The following is a 19,562-nucleotide window of genomic DNA, read 5'->3' on the forward strand; positions in this document are numbered from 1 at the left end:
AGAAAGGGAAAACAGTTTTCTTTATAATTTGCATGCCTCCCACCATTATGAGAGAAAGAAAATGAAATCTGAATGTACTTACTGCCAGACATCAAATACAAGCCATTAGGATCAACAGCTAAACTTGTAACTGCATCTAAGTGAGCTACCATGGAGTGGATCAGTTTTCCTTTGAAAGAAAAGATTTATTTAGGTTATTTTCTGCAATTAACTTTGTTGTCTGTATTCACTGCTTATGGCCCTATCACAGCTGATATAAACACAAGAGATTTTGTCCCATGACTTAATCATTAAAATTATAGAAGTCAGTATTTGAACGTTTACAGCTCCCAAGAACCACAGTAGCAGTATGACCAACGTTTATGAGACCTTTGCTTTAAGCCACGCTGACACTGCAATCACTGTGCATTTTAAATATCTGCCCCTTAAGCAAATTAATGGAGTTCTCAGGTAATATCTTGAATGGGTAGGAAGGCAGGGGCTGAGCATACTAGAAGCAATTAACATAAACTACCTGGGAATAGGGGATAGTGTTAGTTGTCTCAGAGAGAATTAATGTTTTATCACAGATTATTATAATCACAGCAATAATTTCATGTTAAAAATAAGAAATCATGGGTCAAATGCAGCAGAGGTCTAGGAAGCACTAAAGGAGTGCCAGAGGTTCCTGCTCTCAAAAGCAAAATAATACAGACAATCAATAGAAGAAACACAAACATAAGAACATGAAGATTTTGAAAAAGATTCATTTTATGTTAAATATTTATAAACCCCATACATAGGGCATTCTAAAGAATGGACAGAGAGATCCAAGTTCCTTATCACTTTGCCAACAAAGCTTTAAACGAGCCAGCAATCTTTATACTCTACTGGTGATGAGAGATTTCTGCTTCAGAGGCTATCCAATTCTTGACATCCCTCAGCATTTGTGTGAGTAATACTGATCATAACAAAATTGGGAATACAATTTATATTACACAATGGCTATGGCTAAGATCTGCTGGAAAGATGCATACCTGTGTTGTTGTCATAGAATTTGATGTGTCTGTCTTCATGAGCAGTGATACTAATTGGAAGAGTTGGATGGCTGATGACTCTGTTTATCTGACAGGAAGAACTGACTGCTAAGAAAAAACCCACACACATCAGTATAAGTAAGTTACTAAGTTCTTTGAAAGACTGCTACAAAGAAAAAAATATGTAGTCAATCTGATTTGCAAAATACTTCTTACATATCCTGGCAACTCTCAGCTAGCACCTTATGTTATACGCTTTCCTCTAAAATACTTTCCAAACTACACAAGACAGAGACTTACATAAAACATATGTATGCCAAATAAGGTCCAGCTTTTGGACATGGTTTTAGATAGGCACATCAGGCAAAAATGTAAAAGCAAAAACTGAGTGAAAACACCTCATTCATACACATTCCTCCTCTTGCCAAGTCAAACTTTCTTCATAACACACAGGACAGGTAAATAAACACTGCAGGCAATATGTTTGAAGCAAACAAAATCTACCCCTTATTATCTGATGTATATGTATTAAAATTATTATTGAAAAAAGGATGCTCGATTATTCATAGGAGAGCAAATTTCCTAGCCTTCAGTAATTCTGAAATAGCATGCATATATATAGATATATATATACACAGAGAAAAAAAGTATAGGAATTTTCTGGTTAGAGATTCAGGCATTGGTATGATGCACAGGTTAATGCAAGAGGTGTCTTAAAAGTCAAGATTATGAAAAAACCCTCAAATAGTCATTACACAGGAAATCAAAATACAGATATTGTCTTTCATGTTGACTGTATTTAGCAAAATTGCTTCCAAAGAACATTCACACAATTTAATCTAAATTCTTACTAAAATAAACAAAATAGAAGGTTCACTTCCTATTAAAATGGTTTTACACCTTTCTATAAAGATCTGAACCATAAGACAGTGTCAGCATCCACAGGATTAGAAATTATGAAAGTATAAATTCAGGGAAAAAAACTCCACATTCATATTCATAAACACTCCTAAAATTACTAAAAGCACATGAACCTTCACCACATCCAGCCATCCTCATGGTTTGAAAATGCCAAGCAGAGGCTTATGCTGAGCAGAAGAGTCCCTAAATAGTGTGTAGGGCATTTCAGGTGACATTTTGCTCTTGTCTAGTTCTTGTAGAAATAATAATTTATTTCTTTAAAATACATGTAAGCTTTATAGTACTGTTACATAACCAAAGATACTAAACAGGAACTGCTAGTTGCCATATCAGGGTCTTCTTTTCCTAAAGGAACATTACAGAATTACAGCAAGGAGTAGGTGCAAAAAACAGAAGGGAGAAAGGGAGGGAAGAAGAAAGGTGGCTTCCACTGAATTGCTTTAACTAATTTAGAACTGTTTTTTTAGACAGGAACAAAGATGTGGGTTAAAAGAAGACACCCAGCACAGTAAGGAATAACCTAAAGAAGAGATATGGAACTTTCCATTTGCTCTTATAAAATTACAGTAATTTCAATATTTTAAAACACACAAGCAAAGCCAACAAGAATGGCTAAGTGCTTTTTAAAAATATAATTAAATAGTAGAATTCAGTGACATAAATCCCTAAGAGTGAGGGAAAAATTACCAAAATTTTAAAAGACTCAATGTTTTACCATTGTGGCCTGAATATGAACCCTTATGCTTCAGCTCATTCTGGTCTCTTTTGTAAAGTCATTATAAAATAATGTACTAACAGCAGGCTCTTAACAGCATCCTCTAAAACTTCTAGTATTGGTCACTGACATGATCCAAGGCATTATATGGATCACAAGGAGACCCTGTGAATTAATGCTCTTTCACTGGAGCTTTGCTTTCCTCCTTCAGCAAAAATTTCGACTAAAGCCCACGTCCAAATGAGAAAAGAGTGCAAAAAGCTTAGAACACGGATACCTCTGTAAAAAAATAAAAATAATTGACACACACTCCCAATTTTTAAATAAATTTAACATTGAATTTTTGCCTCTTGCGGTTTTGGACTGAAGAGAAAATGGATATATTGAATCTGCAAAAATCACAAAGCCTTATTAAAGAAAGTTGTGTTTTTTCTCATGCTACTTGAAGAGCAGCATTTCCTCTCATTCCCTTGAAGAGGAATTCAGTGTGAGCTTGTTTCTATCTTATTTCAGAAGTATACACATTCTTCTGCTACTGCAAAACCTATGAGGTCTGTTGTAGTAGTAACAATTTACTGTTATATATCAGAACACAGCTTCTAATATTATCCATCTTATAATTTCTCATGACACTGCTTAATTCTTTGGAAGCACTGAAAAGATTACCAAGAGTATCCATCTTAAACAAGCCTTTTTTTTTCCTTTAGTTGATTTGGGGCTTTTGATACATACTAGTATCCACAGTGGACTCCAGGGTAAGAATTCGCTGCCGTGTCTCCATGTTAAAAATGCTAGTGTGTCCACTGTTAAATGATGCTACCATGAGGCTTGGGTCACTGCTCACAAGGTCTACTGATGAAGGGATTCCCATTTCTAGAAAACAATGTGGAGAAGATGGTGTAAAGAAAATGAAAAAAAAAATTAAACAAAAAAAAATTCTTCCAAAAAAAGCAAGCACTTCAACACCAAAAGGACCCCCATTATCAAAGGAAATGTTGCATTCTAAAATATAAATTATACCAATCTAAATGGCTTTCCCTGTATGATAACTATTTTAATTCTATTTTTTTGGACATGTGTATCAACAACTTTCTTTACTAAGATGCTGTATCTGGAACTGCAGCTGTGCAGAAGTCTACTTTAAATTTAAGAAAGCAAGAACTCCCTGTCCCCTTCTTCTTCCTTTAACTGTAACAGCAATTCTCAAAAAAAAAACTCCACCAAACTCCATTGCTTTGAGTAAAAGGACATGAAATTGAAGTGTACAACAAGTGACATGACAGATAATTAATGTTGTTATAATTAACTTAGACAAAATCAGAGCTTAATAAAACACCAAAGTTCTCCAGGTGCAGATTTTGCACACTGGAACTGTCATCATGTACAATTACATAAATGCATTACAAACTTGTATTTCAAAGCTCCTGCCTATTGTGGTATATATTTGATCTCCTTATACTGTAGCTATATGCACACTACAGTACAGAAGGTCAAATCAGCAAAGCTTGGGCATAGGATATATTCCTTAGGATTTTTCTCTTCAAATGTCCTGTTCACCACCTGCTATGTGAAAGAAAATACCAGTTGCAACAGACGTCAGGAGGAGGAGGAGGAAAAGACAGAGAGTGAGAAACTGAATTTTAAGCAACCTAATGTTGGATCATAGATTCAGATAACACAGGAATACCATCACATCCCTGCAAACTCTCTAGAGATTCATGGGAGAAATGTCCTTCTGAGACACAGGACCTCAGGAATATTTCTCAGGAATGGCAGTAGTTATCTACAAGTATCCAAAAAAAAGCCAAAAAGGATTGGTGTGAGAAAAAACCACATTGTTTCTCAAGTGACCTTTCCTACCACTGCCATGCCTGCTTCCTGGTAAGCAGGAATCTGCAGCTTCCTGGTAAGCCTACAATGGTTAATCTGAATGACTTGAATAATGAGTGACAGATATTTTAGGGGTTTGTTAAAGGTTATCAATAAGCTATTTGGAAAACTGAGCTTTCAGTCTTTGGATTTCACAACTGGGCTTCATTCCAGTTTAGAATACAAAAAAAAAGCCCTAATATTAGGGCTATTATATTGCCTCTGTGAGAGAAGACTACTCCTCCTTCCCCCTTAGTTTAATAATTAAAACGAAAACAACTCACAGTAACAAACTCCAAAACTCTACCAGGAAGTGTTCAAAGCAGGCAGATAGACAAGCTGGCAATAACAAGCCTGCATACCTTTAGAAACAAAGTTTTGCTAAAGCTAAAATACATGAAATGTTTCTATTTTGCTCAGTCTGTTTCAAATAACAAGCAATGGCATATCTGACCAGCTTTACACTATAATTTGACATGTCTGTCCAGCTGTAACAAAGTTTATTTTGCCTCAAAGTATTTCTGAAGAGACATGGGACAGTCTCAGCTCATGGGCTGTCTTTAATGACTATCAGCTGTAAGAGAGTTTGGCCACGTCAATGGGCTAGTTCTGGAGCACTCTGGCTCAGACAGACAGCAACTTCCAGAAATTAGATTCTAACCAGTGGGATTTTCACTTGTGCATGACATTTCAGTAACTAACTCTAAAGGAGTATTTTTTTTCAACTAGCACTGTTTAGAATTGCTAGGTTACTGTGATTTTGTGGATCTGCAAACTCAAAAATTCAACTGGAATCTCTGTGTTAGAGGCACAAGGAACAAATCTGGAAGGTACAATGACACTGGCCTAAGATGAAACATTGGTTACTCCAAACCTCCATTGAGGAAGAAAGGGCTTTTTATTCTGGACAAACCAAAAGCAAGGGCTAGTGGAAACTCAAGTCTGAATGTGAATTATGGAGTTAATACACTATCTTCCATGGCACTAGGAACATCAGCAGATCATCTGCAGCAGTTGGCTTTCAGATGTATTTAACAGTCCCCCTGAATGTAGGTAAATATTCAGGTAATGTCAGAGAAGGGTCACAAAATTTACTCTTTCCAAAAACATTCATAAAGATACAAAACTCAGAAAGAAGCACAGGAAGTATTTCCATTCAGTAGCCAAAATTATGTCAGTTTGAACAGTGATGTTCATGTACTTCAAGGTAGGGCAATTTTCTGTACCTTGATTATCATTAAAGATATTGAGAGCTGGAGCAATTTCTGTAGCTTTCCACAAACGTATGGTGCCGTCTGCTGAACAGGACAGCAAACGCTGGTGAGCTCCACTGTAAACCAGACCCCACACTGCATCTGTATGGCCTACAAAAGCACCTCTTAGAACAGAAGGATCTGTGAACCAAACACAACAAAACACATTTCAAAACAAAATCTGAATTAAGTCAATAGATGTATCTTAGCCTATGCTTAGGCACCAACCTCTGGAAGATAATTGATAAAAAAATCCCAAGATCAATCACATCATATCAATACAGAAGTCTTAATTATTCTGGCATTAAGATGTTTGAATTTCAGCAGCATATGTGACATTCAATTATCCAGTTTTCAACTAAAGGAACAAAACAATGCTTCAGCAGAAGGGACAGTATTGACTTTGGCAAAACACACTTCATTGTTAAAATTCACTTTCACACAGGTATTAATGCCACAGCAGTCCCTTTTATGCAGAAGCTAGCTTTGAGACCAACTGCATCTGAAGCTACCACAAGTGCAAAATAAATCATAAAACCTAGACACAAGGCTGACATCCATTCAAATCTAGTAAATTTTACTGAACTGGGCCTTTTTAGCTGTTTCTAGTCAACATTAACAGCTTTGGTGTCAGACTATAAAACCTTTTTATCTTAACTCCATAGAAATTTGTCAAAGAAAAGAACACTAAAATACACATTTCCTGTACTTTCCAAATGATCAGGTTTAGTCCTGTACTTCTAAAACCTGCACTTTAGACTAGCTGTTTCTAAAAATTATGATGAGATTGAGGCTTTTTTAAAGAAAATGACATTTTATCTTGCCATCAAGCAGTATCAGCATTAAAACAAGAGGTTACTTAAGTAATTGAAGATAACATTCAATCTGCTGTTTTAAACTCTCACAAAAGCATTATCTACAAGTTATACTATTTTAGTGACATAACATGACTGTCACTAAACTTATCATGTCACTGCTGCATGCGACAGCAACGTACCATAAGAGTCATAGGGGTCAATGTTTGGGTTGGTTGTGTTCCAGCCATGGATGAGGCCATCTGTTCCCCCACTGTAGCACTGCTCACCATTACTGCTCATCACCACACAGAGCACTGGTCCACTGGAAGAAAGCCACAAAGAAACACTGACTGTTAACATTTTCATCACATGCAATGCAGTGTCAATCTTAAGAATTTCCATGTTAGATACAATTCACTTGCTACATGGATTGCAACAAAAATGCTGCATAATGAAATCATATGCTACAAGATTTCCCATAAAAATGCCCTCCACAATATCTGGTAACACAACTGCAATCAGGACAATTAATCATTATGCACATGAAATGTGAAAAACACCACACTTTAAACTCTAGGATTTCATATTTCACATAAACACATTTTTTCTCTTTTCAAAAGATTTAAGGGGCTTTCATGAAATCATCTCAGTAGATTTTAATTCACTGCATTCATTCTTCTTCAGTTTCATTCCGCATATGCAAGTATGTGTCAAAAAGGCAAAAGCTGCAATGATGAACAGAACACCTGAACAAATTTGAACAGTATAATTTGTAGGTTTTTCATTTTAAAATGGTGGGATATATGACTTCAGATATAAATAACTATGCAGAAGGAAGCAGAACACATGGAGATATTCTAAACAACATAGGAACTAAAAGCGTCACATGAAATCAGTAGCTGATAAGGTGGAAATTACTTTTTAAAAAAAATCTGTTTCTGTTTAAAAATCTTATCTTTCTCAAAATATGGCAGTATTTCTCAGGAAATACTTACTTATGTGCTCGGAAGGTATATATTGGCTCTACATCAAGAGAAGCACTCCTAAATGAAGTATGAAAAAAATGTTAACATTTGTACCATCTTATATAATGCTTCAGAAAAATTTGCCGGAATCGCTAAATTCTTAAAATCCCTGCTACATCTTTTGCAGTGTTTCTCCCACAACTTCCTCTCCCAACATGATTTTTCATGGGTCTAGGAACTATTTGCAGTCTTTCAAAACATGACAGGATTAGTTGTTTGGATTTTTGTTTGACGACCTTCAAGGTACTTCAGAGACCCATCAAACAAGCAGCTAGGTACACCAATGGAACAGGAGTGGAGAGACATCAGCATCACATGGAATGTATCATTAATTGTTCTTATTGGAGCAAAGGAGTTTTGGACTCAAAGTTTTTCTATCAACATTGAAGTGCTTCAAAATTTGCTGCTCTGGATTTTATCAATCCAAGGGAGGACTGTGTTATGCCCAGTTCTCCTCAAAAGTGTGACATACTCCCTTAACCACATCAGCCCCATTACAAATTTCCTCTGATTTCTGCAAATTCCCAGCAATTTGCAAGAGACAGTTAACAAAGGAACCTGGCAACATCTCAGAGTTTCAAGCTGTCCCATGTATATGCATGTATGTGTATACATACATATGCATATATATAAATGCATCCTATACATTTATATACATATGCAAGCACACTAACAGGCTGCATCCAAATATTTTCACTAGTAAATTAATTTGTCATATTATCTACAAGGAAAATATAAAAACATGAATGGTTTTCATCTTCACAAACAAAACACATTCACAAACATACATGGATTTTTTCTGGCATTCTTTAGGCATCTCCACCCTTCTCTAAGAGCTTGTTTTCCCAGTCTTAAATTCAGGGAACACTTTGCATTAACTGTAAGGGCCATTCAGTGAAGTAGTATCTAGATTTTGGTTTTCCTTCATAAATTAAAATTGGTTTTGAAGAAAATAAAGAAAAATTCTTACTTTTTTGCTGGGGCTGTTTTTTGTAAATTCCACATTTTTAATGTATGGTCCTCTGAAGCTGTAATTAAGACTGGTTCAACTGGATGAAAAGCGAGACCTCTTATTCCATCAAAGTGACTTCTTAACGTAAACTTGGGGTTCCAAGTCTTTCTCAATGCATCCTTATTGTTGGCTATCTAATAAAAAAAAAATGCCAAACTTGTAATTAAGCTGGAAGGCACAACAAAAGGAAGAAATCAAAAATTTAGTTTGGCATTTTCAGAAGATGTCAAATTATCTCACCCACTTTTCACAAGAACCCGCTCTCAAACAACAGTCCACTTAACACTAACCAGACACTTCAAAATGAGAACCAAGGTAGACATATTCCATACGAGTAATGTTGCATCCACAGTGATAAATTCTATGCAAATCTGAAATAATCTCATGTCTGTCAAATTACACAATTTAAAAGCACTGATAATTCAATTAATACAGTTAAGTGTTTAAAATTTGATCTACGGCTCATTCACTTACAAAATTCGGCTCGACTCACCAAGGTGCGGTCCCTGAATATCCAAAGTACTACTGACATAACACCTCTAAAGAAAAGATCTGAGAGAAACAGAGAAGTCTCTAGAAGCACAGAAAGGAACACAACCTAACTTACCCAGCTAAGGCAGCACAAGCTCTGTAATAATGCATGACAAGTAAAGTTTGCCAGAATAGAAAAAAAAGAAAGGCAAAAAGGACTTGGCTAATTCTACTACTAAGAATCTAACTGGCAGGCAATAAGGTATCGTGTATACAGACACAATTATTTGGCAATAAATGCATTGCAGATGATCCAAAATAAAGCCTTTTAATAAAATAAGTTACTTCAATATTGCTCCTCTGAACAAATATTGACACAAAATGCTGAACAAACTTTTTTACTGTCAGTCAACAATGTCATGAGTTAAATTTACCTTTCCATAACCAATGCTGACGGTGATTATGGAAAACCAAGAAAACACATAATTGTACTGATGTTTATCATGTTGAAATCTAAAGATAATTCCAAATAATTTGTATCTTTAACTGCAAAGATGAGAGAACTATTTTGAGCCACTTCAAGAAATATTTTATCCTGAGGACTGGAGGTGAAAGAGGAGGCTTAAGAACAGAAGTGCTTTTTCTTAAGCTTTGTTACATCTGGATTTAACAATAAAAATATACATAAATTAAAAGGTTCTATAGATTTTAAACAAGGAGAAAGGAGCCACAAGAAACAGCAGGTTTAGTCTCATCATCTTTCTTAGTAATGACATATTGCCTTGCTCAGGGAGACAAGTCAGTTTCTTTGCCAGTTTACTGAGCCAATTTGGCTGGGTGAGGGAACAGACAAATGCTCGAGCTGGTACAAGGATGGGGCAGGACTGCACAGTTACCAGCTCTGGCAGGTTTTCTGAGGACTGGCCAAGAAAGTCTCAGCAAAACAGGTACAAGGTGTACAGATATCTGGAGAGGAATTTGGTTGCCTCAACATAGGCACCTAATGCCAATCAGGTGCTGAGGGAACCTGCCTGCCCTCCAGCTGCCATACCAGCAGCACGGGTTCTGTGCCACAGCTGCAAAAGCCACAAAGACATCTCAGATGGCCTAACAGTGAATTCCAGTCCTGGCAAGATAAAATTCTATATTTGCCTGACATTCATTTAAAAATGTCCTTCCAAAAGGAGTCCAAGAAGGGCACTTCATAAACTGGAAAGCAGATGGAAGGCAGTCCCAGCTAGGAGACCAGCAGCAGAGCTGGAAACAGATTCTTGTCCTGACACATCACCCACCTGGCTGCACCACATCACTCTACCCACCAGTCTCACAAGCTCTGAGGCTGGTTACTCACACAGCACACAACCTCCTTCTGTCTCTCCGCACCAAAGCACAACTGTGAGGTAACCCAAGGCCTGAAAAGCACTTTGGCGGGATGCTAACCCCAAAATTGGCACCTGATCTGGATTTGCCAGTTACAATAATACTTGTGTCTATACAAAATTGAAAATGAATTGCAAACAAATTGAAAACTAAAGACAGCAATGACAGGTACTTCTCTTGTTCAAAGTTGTAAGAAATCAAACAAGGGCCCACTGCAAAGTCTAAAACGTCCAAATCAGTACTTAACATTAAATGCAATGATTTTGTGGTTCAGTCACTCTTACCTAAAATCTATTACAACTTTATGAAGATGATTAATCTATCCAGAAGACTAGAGGAAAAAAAAAAAACAGAGCCAACTAAAGTGAACATTTGTCAAGAATGTGTAAAGGAAGGAAAAAGAAAAGGCAAACTTAATTCTATTGGCTAGCAATCTGGAAAATTCAATCTTGTTAGATACTCTAAAAACCAATATACAAAAAAAAAGTCTTTTAAGTAATAAATTAATAATCTTCATTACCAAGTGAAAACCATTCTTCAATTTACAGTCAAAGCACTATGTAAAAAACTGAAACCATGAAATGAGGTAGGCTAATGCTGCCATTTTTACAAGAAAATAATCCAGCAAAAATGTCAGTGAGATGAAAGGAACCAAAAATGGGAAAACTGTCTGCCACTCTTGAAAGCAAATATATTTAAAGACTGATTCACGTGATCTTTCAACTTAATTCTCCATATGATTCAAAACTGAAACTTAAAAATAAATACTAAGCTTTCACTAATCATACCTGATTCACATTTGGCAGCTAGATTACATTATCTGTAAGCTAAACTTACAATAAACTTGAAATAGGAACAACAGCCTTTCATTTTGCTTCAATAAAGTGCACAGTAACCAGAGCAAATAGTTTTATAAATTTTTTTTAATTGTCAGCACTAGAAAAAGGTAAGGGTCAAGGTAACCATGAGTATGAATTCCTGATCACAGGACTTCATACAGGCATTGGACAAATGAACAAATAGAAGTTAGTATTCTCTACCATGCAGGAAAGGACTGGAGTGGATAAAGAAGTGCTACTCCATAAATGAAAGCTGTTAGTTCAGGATACAGAGACATGAACAAACACAACATTTATATGGACACTTGCACAATGAAGTCAAGCAATGAAAGCATCTTGTACAGATGGGTTAGCTTTGTCATGTTCTCTGAATTTAAAATCCAGCCTTGGATTTTTAGGAGCACCTGTAACAGCAATTTATTTGTACATTACTGTACCCCTTTCTGAAGACATAGTTAGGGACAATTAGTTCTTAAAAACATCAAGTTGGTAGATAATACTGAAATACTGAATATCAGCAGAAATGCTCTGCATTCATTGCAATATTGATGATTCATAACATATCATGTTCAGAAACTTGCTATAGTGGTAGGGCATGTCTCTGCAGTGGCACTCTCAAATGAGTCTAAGATTTTATTAACTATGTATTTCATTACTTTACACGTAAATACAGGGGTAGAACTTCAAAGTAAGGACCTGCATCTTATGTCCAAAGTTTCAGATTTAATTTGTCATGGTAAAATCCCAGATAATGATTATTTAAGAATCAGATTTACTGAAGGGTAGGATTCATCCCCATCCAAGAATTAAAAATTATCTCTGAAATCCCTCAACCTTGACACAGCTGGGCAATGCAACAGCAAGATTAAACTGAAGCTGACAGATCACACAAGAGCAGATTAATAAATTAATACCTGAAGTATCCTTTCCTAAGAAATCAGAAACACAGAAAAAAAATTGCACACAACTGAGAAGATGTACTGTTAAGAAAGATTTTTTTCATAAACAGTGCAAGAAAAATAAGGCCACAGAAGTGCTGTCCACAAAACCCTCCCAAGAGTTCTGGTCCAGTTTCCTGTTTGAAATGAAACTATTCCTCACACCAGAGGTAATGTAAACCACAGTTTTAAATATCTCCCAGGAGAGGGATTCCTTTGTTTCTCTGTTTCAGTATCACCTACTACATAACTTTCTCCCCCAGTGTCGTACCTGAACCTCCCAAGCCATAATTTGCTGTTTTCTCCTGCCTTAACACCTGGCACTATGGAGAAGCTTGGCTCTGTCATCCTTACAAGCACCCTTCTAACACCTGCAGGCTGCTATTCAAGCACTCCTCTGCATCCTAACAGCTAAGCAAGACCAGCTCCCTTAACATCTACTCATCAGTCAGAAGCTACTGGATACTCCTCAATTTTTCTACAACCCTTTTTAAGTGGAGTGGCCCAAAACTGCATACAGCCCACGTAAAAGGGACATAAATGTCTCTCAATCTACTGGCCATGATACTCCTAATTTTGCTCAGTCACTGGAGTTACATGCGCCCAGATGTACCACTATCACTAATTTACTTTCAACTACTTGCATAACATGGCAGGCAAATGAGAGGAGAGGGGCTGGCAGAGAGCTTGAATGCTGCTGTGCATGGGAAGGAGTCCTTTGCCAAGTAAAACTTTGTGACATCCTCTGGCAGCATAATTTTAACTGGAGAATGTTTTCTGCTGAGTCTATACACAAGTAACTTGCATCTGCCTTCAACAAGACAGAAGGACATTGAGTTACCATTAATAACCACTTACATCATAAGTCAGTGAATCTGCCTCATTTGCTACTGTAAGGCCTGCCAGTTCTCCAAGACCCAGTTCATTTTCAAGGGCTTCATCTGTTCCCATAATGAAAGATTTCCCTGAGGATGGAGGGAATGTTAAAGCTTCCACTGCAAGAAAACAAAACAAACAAAAAAATCCTGAAACATAGATTTACACTACAGTGTACAATAAAAGCACATTTTCCACTTTTAGAATGCTACATATCTGTCAAGTAGCTGAGGGCAAAAAGATCCACAGAGATTCACAGAAAAACAGCTATTCCAAAGATAATCACCATACTCACCAATAAGCAGCACCCTCTGAACACACCTACACTTGAGGTGTGTGCAACTCCAGACAGTAAATGGAGCCAGCCACGGGCAGGAAGGGTGTGCTACCATTAATCCATTTAAAGTGCACAAGAAACACAGAAAACACCTTCCCCAACTCAACTACAAAATATAGCAAATAGATATCGAAGAAGCAAAAATGTAGATAAAAACAGCTGGGAGCAGCCTAAAACAAAGCCCTTCAAGCACTGCTCTTTGAATGGGTCTCTTAGTTATTACCTTTTCATCACAAACATCTGTTACCTCCTCCACCCCTAAGTCTACACTACAGTTTTCTTCTCCTGTGTTTTGAATTCACAATGCAATATTTCACTTAACACACAATACATAGATGACATCAAATTTGAAAACTTCCTAGAATAAAAAAATGTGTGCCCAAAATATGGCGTCTCAGCTTTATAAAGAAATACACAGCTAACATTAATACCAAACTCAAACTGGTAACAATCAGCTGTCCTTTTTTTGTGAGAATCCATGCGAGTCTCTGAATTAGAAAACACATTACTGAAAGGACATGAAAATAGAGCTCTGCTAATACAGCTCTCAGTACATGTGAGAAAAGTTGGAAAGGGAACATTCAACAAAAAATTCTTCCACTCCACAAAGCGTTGCTAAGTTACCCCCTTCTTTCATGAAGAAAATCACTGAGCATGAAGGAAGCAGAACTACTGAGATCTTTGGTAGCTATTCCACACACCAGAGCTTTTTATGCATCTTAATTTTAACTTGGCCGACCTACTTTTTCACTCTCACTGAAAGACTGCTAAGTGGAACTCATGTTTTGCACATTTTTCAAAAAACATATTTACCATTTTAATAGACCACATGATACCACAGAATCATAGAATGGTTTGGGTTGGAAAGGACCTTACAGATCATCATGTTCCAGCCCCCTGCCACAGGCAGAGACACCTTTCACTTGATGGGATTGTTCAAAGCACCATTCAACTTGGCACAGAACACTTCCAGGGACAGGGCTCCACAGCTTCTCTGGACAACGTGTTCAGTGTCTCACTACCCTCACAGTAAAGAATTTCTTCCTAATAGCCAATCTACACCTGCCCTCTTTTCAGTCTGAAACCATTCTCCCTCGCGCTGTCACTACATGCCCACATAGAAGTCCCTCTCCACCTCTCTTGCAGGCTCCCTTTAGGTACTGGAAGGCTGCCATGTTTGACAAATTAATATAGCTTCATATCCTATATGATATTATGCTCTACATTATAGCAATTCAAATACTGAATCAAATAGATGACTCAGCATTTTTCAGACTTAATAGTAGTGCTTCATTACAAAGATGCATGTGTGGCTCTCCATACTTGGACTAGCCCTATGAGAATTTCTCCTAATTTTTGGAATACATTATGGAAATTAATACACTGGCAAGCTGCAAGTTGTCCTGTATGATTCACTACATAATCATGCTTCACTGCACATGCTTTTGAAAGCTATAGTAAGGCATCTGTGTTTACCTGCACAGCCTCTATCTTTGTACTTTGGAAAAAAGAGCACACTTGTGTGTGTGTATGTATACATACATACATTTAAAATTATGTCAATGGGAAAAAAAATTATGCTCTTATGTCCTCAGAGCTTCTGGCCCACACTTGTCTGCCAGGCTTGAGCACAAACAAAAGCAAGTGATTTAGGATGATTATATTACAAAGCCACCAAGTGCCAAATTATTTTTCTCATTGTGCTCAAAGAGATTCAGCCAAGACTTGAACTTAGGTAGGTGTCTTGACCTTACTAATCGTAACCATAATGGAGGAATGGGAATGTAATTTATTACACCTAAAACTTGCAATACTGAATCAGAATTTGTAAAGTGCTTGGAAAGTCAGAGAGGATAATTCTTTAGTAACTATAAACATCCACCCTCTATGAAGGGGTATGCACTTTTTTAATATTTACCTTCATCCGTCCTGTTTATCTCATGTTCAATGAGCCTTGAACTACTGGGCCTAGAAGAAGGTGCAACAGATGGCTGTAATGAAGGGAGATCATCAACATCTCTCAAGTTTGCAAGCATATCTTGCAGCTTTGACCTGTTGGGCCCTAACCAGAAAAAAACAAAAAATTAAAGGGTTTAGGCATAGTTCACGATGACACTCCTTTTATCAGATATGCTACAGCAGCACATGCAACAATGGATCCTACCTTGCATTATGACATTACCACAGAAAAACTAATGAGCACTTATTTCAGCAGTAACTAATCATCCAGCATGAAATGAATTTCAAGAAGAAAGTGATAGAAGCAGCTGAGAATTGTGAAAGCACAATTTTCCCCATATGAATGGACTCATAGGCTACTTGTACGGGATGCTGAGGAATGCCGCCAACTGAGTCACACTTTAGATAATTAGAATATTTACTTTGCTAAAATGATAGCTGACATCCATGAATATTTTAGAATTTGTGCATCAGGTACTTTGTGCAGCATATTCTTATGACAACATTATAATTTAAATTTATTTGTGCAGTAGTGTAGTATCGTGAACTATATAATCCAAGAAGTTATACTTATATTAAAATAAAAATGCAACTGGATTCACTGGCCTACTTCCTGAAGCTACATATGGTGAAGTCCCATGCCCTTCTTGACACTTACCTGTGCTTTGCTCCATCATTTTCCCACATCCCTGTTTTGACTGTTTTATATAGGATTGAGGCTGAAACATATCTTCGGTAGTTTTTCCTGTTGTAAGTTTAATTAAGAATGGGAAAATGTCTTACCCATAGTCCATTATGTTTTTTCCTAGACCAGTAAATAATACAGCTATTTTCAAGCAGCTTTAACACAGTAGTGTACTCTTAATATATGTATTCTCTCAAAAAACCATTCTATGATTCTATTCTCTTATTACTTCACAGGAATGTTTACTACAGCCTTGCAAAATCATGAGTTTACTAACGCAGTTGCAAATGCTACTTTGTCCACCCTAATCATAATGACTGATAATACACTAAATTGTATTTAACTTGTCTGTCGCCAAAATATTACTCAATCCAGAAAAACACTAAGAAGGATTTTGCAAGATTGTTTTACTATAATATCTGCTTTATAAAAACCAGTATTTTACTTAGTAGCAGTTCAGTGGCTAAGCACCATATATGATGAAATTAAAGTAATAGAAACAAACTTTGTAAAATTTATTATTTAGTTCCTTCTTTTTTCTCCAGACAGCCTCCCTCACATTTTTCTTCACTATGTGCAACATTATGAATAACTGAAAACAGGCTCTGATTCTTCCTGAATTTTCTGCATTGATGGCCCTCCAATGATGGTTTGTCCATGGAAAGATGCTTAATTTCACTGCTACAGTAAACCACTTTGTCTCCCAAGATCAAACCAATCAAATCAATCCAAAAGGTACTGAGCAGCAATTATCTTCATGAAGGAGCACTGGATATCTGAGTGCTGCCTTTCCATTGTGATTTTTTTATCATAATGATATAAAACATATTCCAATAATGTCTGCATCTATATTAACAATTAAGTTTTATCATCAAAAATAAAAAGACAACAGCTGTTCAAGAACAGAATTTCAACACTTGGATTAAATAATTTCTGCTAGACTAACGCCACAGCTATTTACCCTGAACCACATAACATGTCTGTGTATTTTAAAAATAACAGACAAGTTACAAAAATCACTTTCTTTGTAATCATATATTGGCATGCCCTGTCTATCTTTAACCATAAAGAAATTTAGAATCAATTTTGTTAAACATGAACACTTTAGTCAGCTCAGATTCTTGTCAGACTTGCAATTAACTTCCAGTAAATTAAATTACTCCAAAGATGACAAAAATATCACTTGAGAAATTTAAAAGCATGGTAATTATTTACCTTTTTTTGGTTTTAATTTGGAAAAAAGGAGATGTTTAGTTTTTGTTATTTCATAACATAATTTCAGCCAAATAACCAACTACTGAGTAGCAGCTAATGAGAATATCAATACAAAAAGTAATAAAACAAGTCAGTCTCAATGTGAAGCTCTGACATATTTACATCATTGTGCATATCTCTTTGGAAGTGAGAATTTCCTTGGTGTTCATAAGCATCTTACCACAAAGGGAGAAACATCCCTGAAATTTCTTACCAGACTACATGCAATATTATTAATATACATCTTTCACACATGAATTCTCAATATGGCTAGGTCTTTGAAACACAGCCATGAATACAGTGTTTCATTTTAAACTCTCCATCTGAGTTCAAAAATTTAATGGCTTACCTATCAAAACCAATTGATTTTACCAAAACATATCTGTATTTCAAGAAATGTAACAAAAAAATACAGGGCTAGAAACTGTATTTCAGATACTGTTCACAGGTGTTTTTTTTTTAAATAAAAATACCCAACTTTTTTGAAGGCTAATCCCAGAGGTATGAAAGTTAATAAATAAATCCTGTGATTTACAAATAAACTGATGGTCATAGTTGCTTCCTATTTCGAGCCCTGCATAACAAATTATGATGACAGCATGACTTTCATGTTGTGAATGTCAAGTATAAACAGGGGTAGAAATTAACCTGTTTTCTCCCACTGTCATCTAATAAGATACTCAAGAGAGTTTCCAGTTTGGTCTCTTTCTTTGCTTATTTATATACCAGACTTTAACTCTTCCTGTGAAACTGGCATGTTTCCAGCTAAGAAAGGATTCTGAAGTCTTCTGTATTAAAGTGTGAAGTATTAAAACAATGCCTTGTACAATTTAAATATCTGAATAACAAAAGTACAAAACATGCTCAAAGCAAGAATTTTTAACTAATCCAACACTTGGTTGGAAGAAGTTATATCTGATCCAACTATTTATCAGATAACTTGATCGTCTGTCATTAATTTCAACCCCTGAGAACTGGTGAACAGGAAAGCAGTCAGGAGCAGCAAAGTAAAAGAGTAAGTAATTTTAGGAAAACATTGAAAGAGAGATAGAATTAAGGGTGTGAAAGATGTGAGATTTATGATTTTAAGGTGCAATGTTTTCCACTTACTCTTCACCCCCTTTTTCCCCTTGCGCTCCTTTTTGTATTGTTCCTTGAGTTTGGTTATAACTCCCTGGTCGACATTCCAGGCTTCAGGCATGAGACACTGGTCTTCCTTTTCTAAACAAAGTGAAACAAATGAAACATCCTTTTTCAATAATGTCACCAAGTGATCTCCACTGAAGGAGGCAACAGCTGCTGTCAACGTTTGTCTTTTATTTTAAACAAGACAGAAATAGCACCAAGCCTGTGAAAGCTGCAAAACTGCTACTCACATTCCACTTCTGTTTGCTCAGAATGTTCTTATTAAAAATTGAGATGAAATTTCACATGTTTAATTCCCATAACCAAGCACATAGCTGTCCATAAATGTAAGCAACATTTACTTTACAATAAATCAGGACACATTTTTCATCTTTTTCTTTCCTCCAGGGAAAGAATTATTATATCTAGAAGAAACAGCTATGTTACTCGTCTACATAACTTTACAACTCAGATGCTGTGTACTGCATTTCAAATTCTCCTTTTATTGTTTTTGTGCTATGTTGTCATTTACACAAAGCAGTAGCACATTTAAATAATTTTGTAACACAATATTCATGTCATCATGGTTTAAATAAACACTTAGAGCACTAAAGCCATTAAACTTTACATAAAGGTGAAGGCCTGAGGTAGTAATCTTTGGAAAAAAAGTACAAAACATTTCAGCGTACCTAATTCAAAAACATCCCCACATTTGGATTTGGATTTGGTTTTTTTTCCTAAACATCTCCCTCAAATTGTTTCCTCTGTGACATGATACAGAATAGAAGAATCCTTCCAATTCTAGAGTATTCAGAGATTTTGAGCAAAACATGTTACGTGAGTTCAAATCCCCCAAGCAATTTTTCCATATATGGAGGCTGTCCTGAGGCAGCTTAGGAAAATAATTTGTGAGAGGAGGGGAGGTAATACAGCTCTTCCTCGTATATATTTTCTTTACCATTACAGCTCCAAAATCTTTGAAATGCATTATCTTTTTGCTTTGTTTTTCTCATTAAAATCTTAGCCTTATTATTTAAAGATTAATTCCTTTCAGACCAAGTTTGCTTTCTACATCAATAAGCTATGCTAG

General features: G+C 36.2%; 1 protein-coding gene across 5 annotated transcripts in view; it reads right to left on the reverse strand.

The window, feature by feature from the left end:
• The window catches only part of STRN (striatin), a 70,110-nt gene that overhangs the window by 7,869 nt on the left and 42,679 nt on the right, over nt 1–19,562 (reverse strand). The window contains exons 8-18 of one of the 5 annotated variants that reach the window (XM_059468578.1): nt 18,458–18,568; nt 16,067–16,153; nt 15,368–15,511; nt 13,095–13,231; nt 8,567–8,742; nt 7,567–7,614; nt 6,772–6,893; nt 5,748–5,915; nt 3,385–3,525; nt 1,017–1,121; nt 83–169 (exon numbers count right to left, since the gene is read on the reverse strand). In XM_059468578.1, coding sequence (XP_059324561.1) covers nt 83–169; nt 1,017–1,121; nt 3,385–3,525; nt 5,748–5,915; nt 6,772–6,893; nt 7,567–7,614; nt 8,567–8,742; nt 13,095–13,231; nt 15,368–15,511; nt 16,067–16,153; nt 18,458–18,568 — 1,326 coding nt within the window. Of the gene's footprint in view, nt 1–82; nt 170–1,016; nt 1,125–3,384; nt 3,526–5,747; nt 5,916–6,771; nt 6,894–7,566; nt 7,615–8,566; nt 8,743–13,094; nt 13,232–15,367; nt 15,512–16,066; nt 16,154–18,457; nt 18,569–19,562 lie in introns of all 5 variants that reach the window. The other 4 variants (XM_059468576.1, XM_059468579.1, XM_059468580.1 and 1 more) reach the window with 4 other exon arrangements.

Source organism: Ammospiza nelsoni, chromosome 3, assembly GCF_027579445.1.
Source record: "Ammospiza nelsoni isolate bAmmNel1 chromosome 3, bAmmNel1.pri, whole genome shotgun sequence".
NCBI lineage: Eukaryota > Metazoa > Chordata > Aves > Passeriformes > Passerellidae > Ammospiza > Ammospiza nelsoni.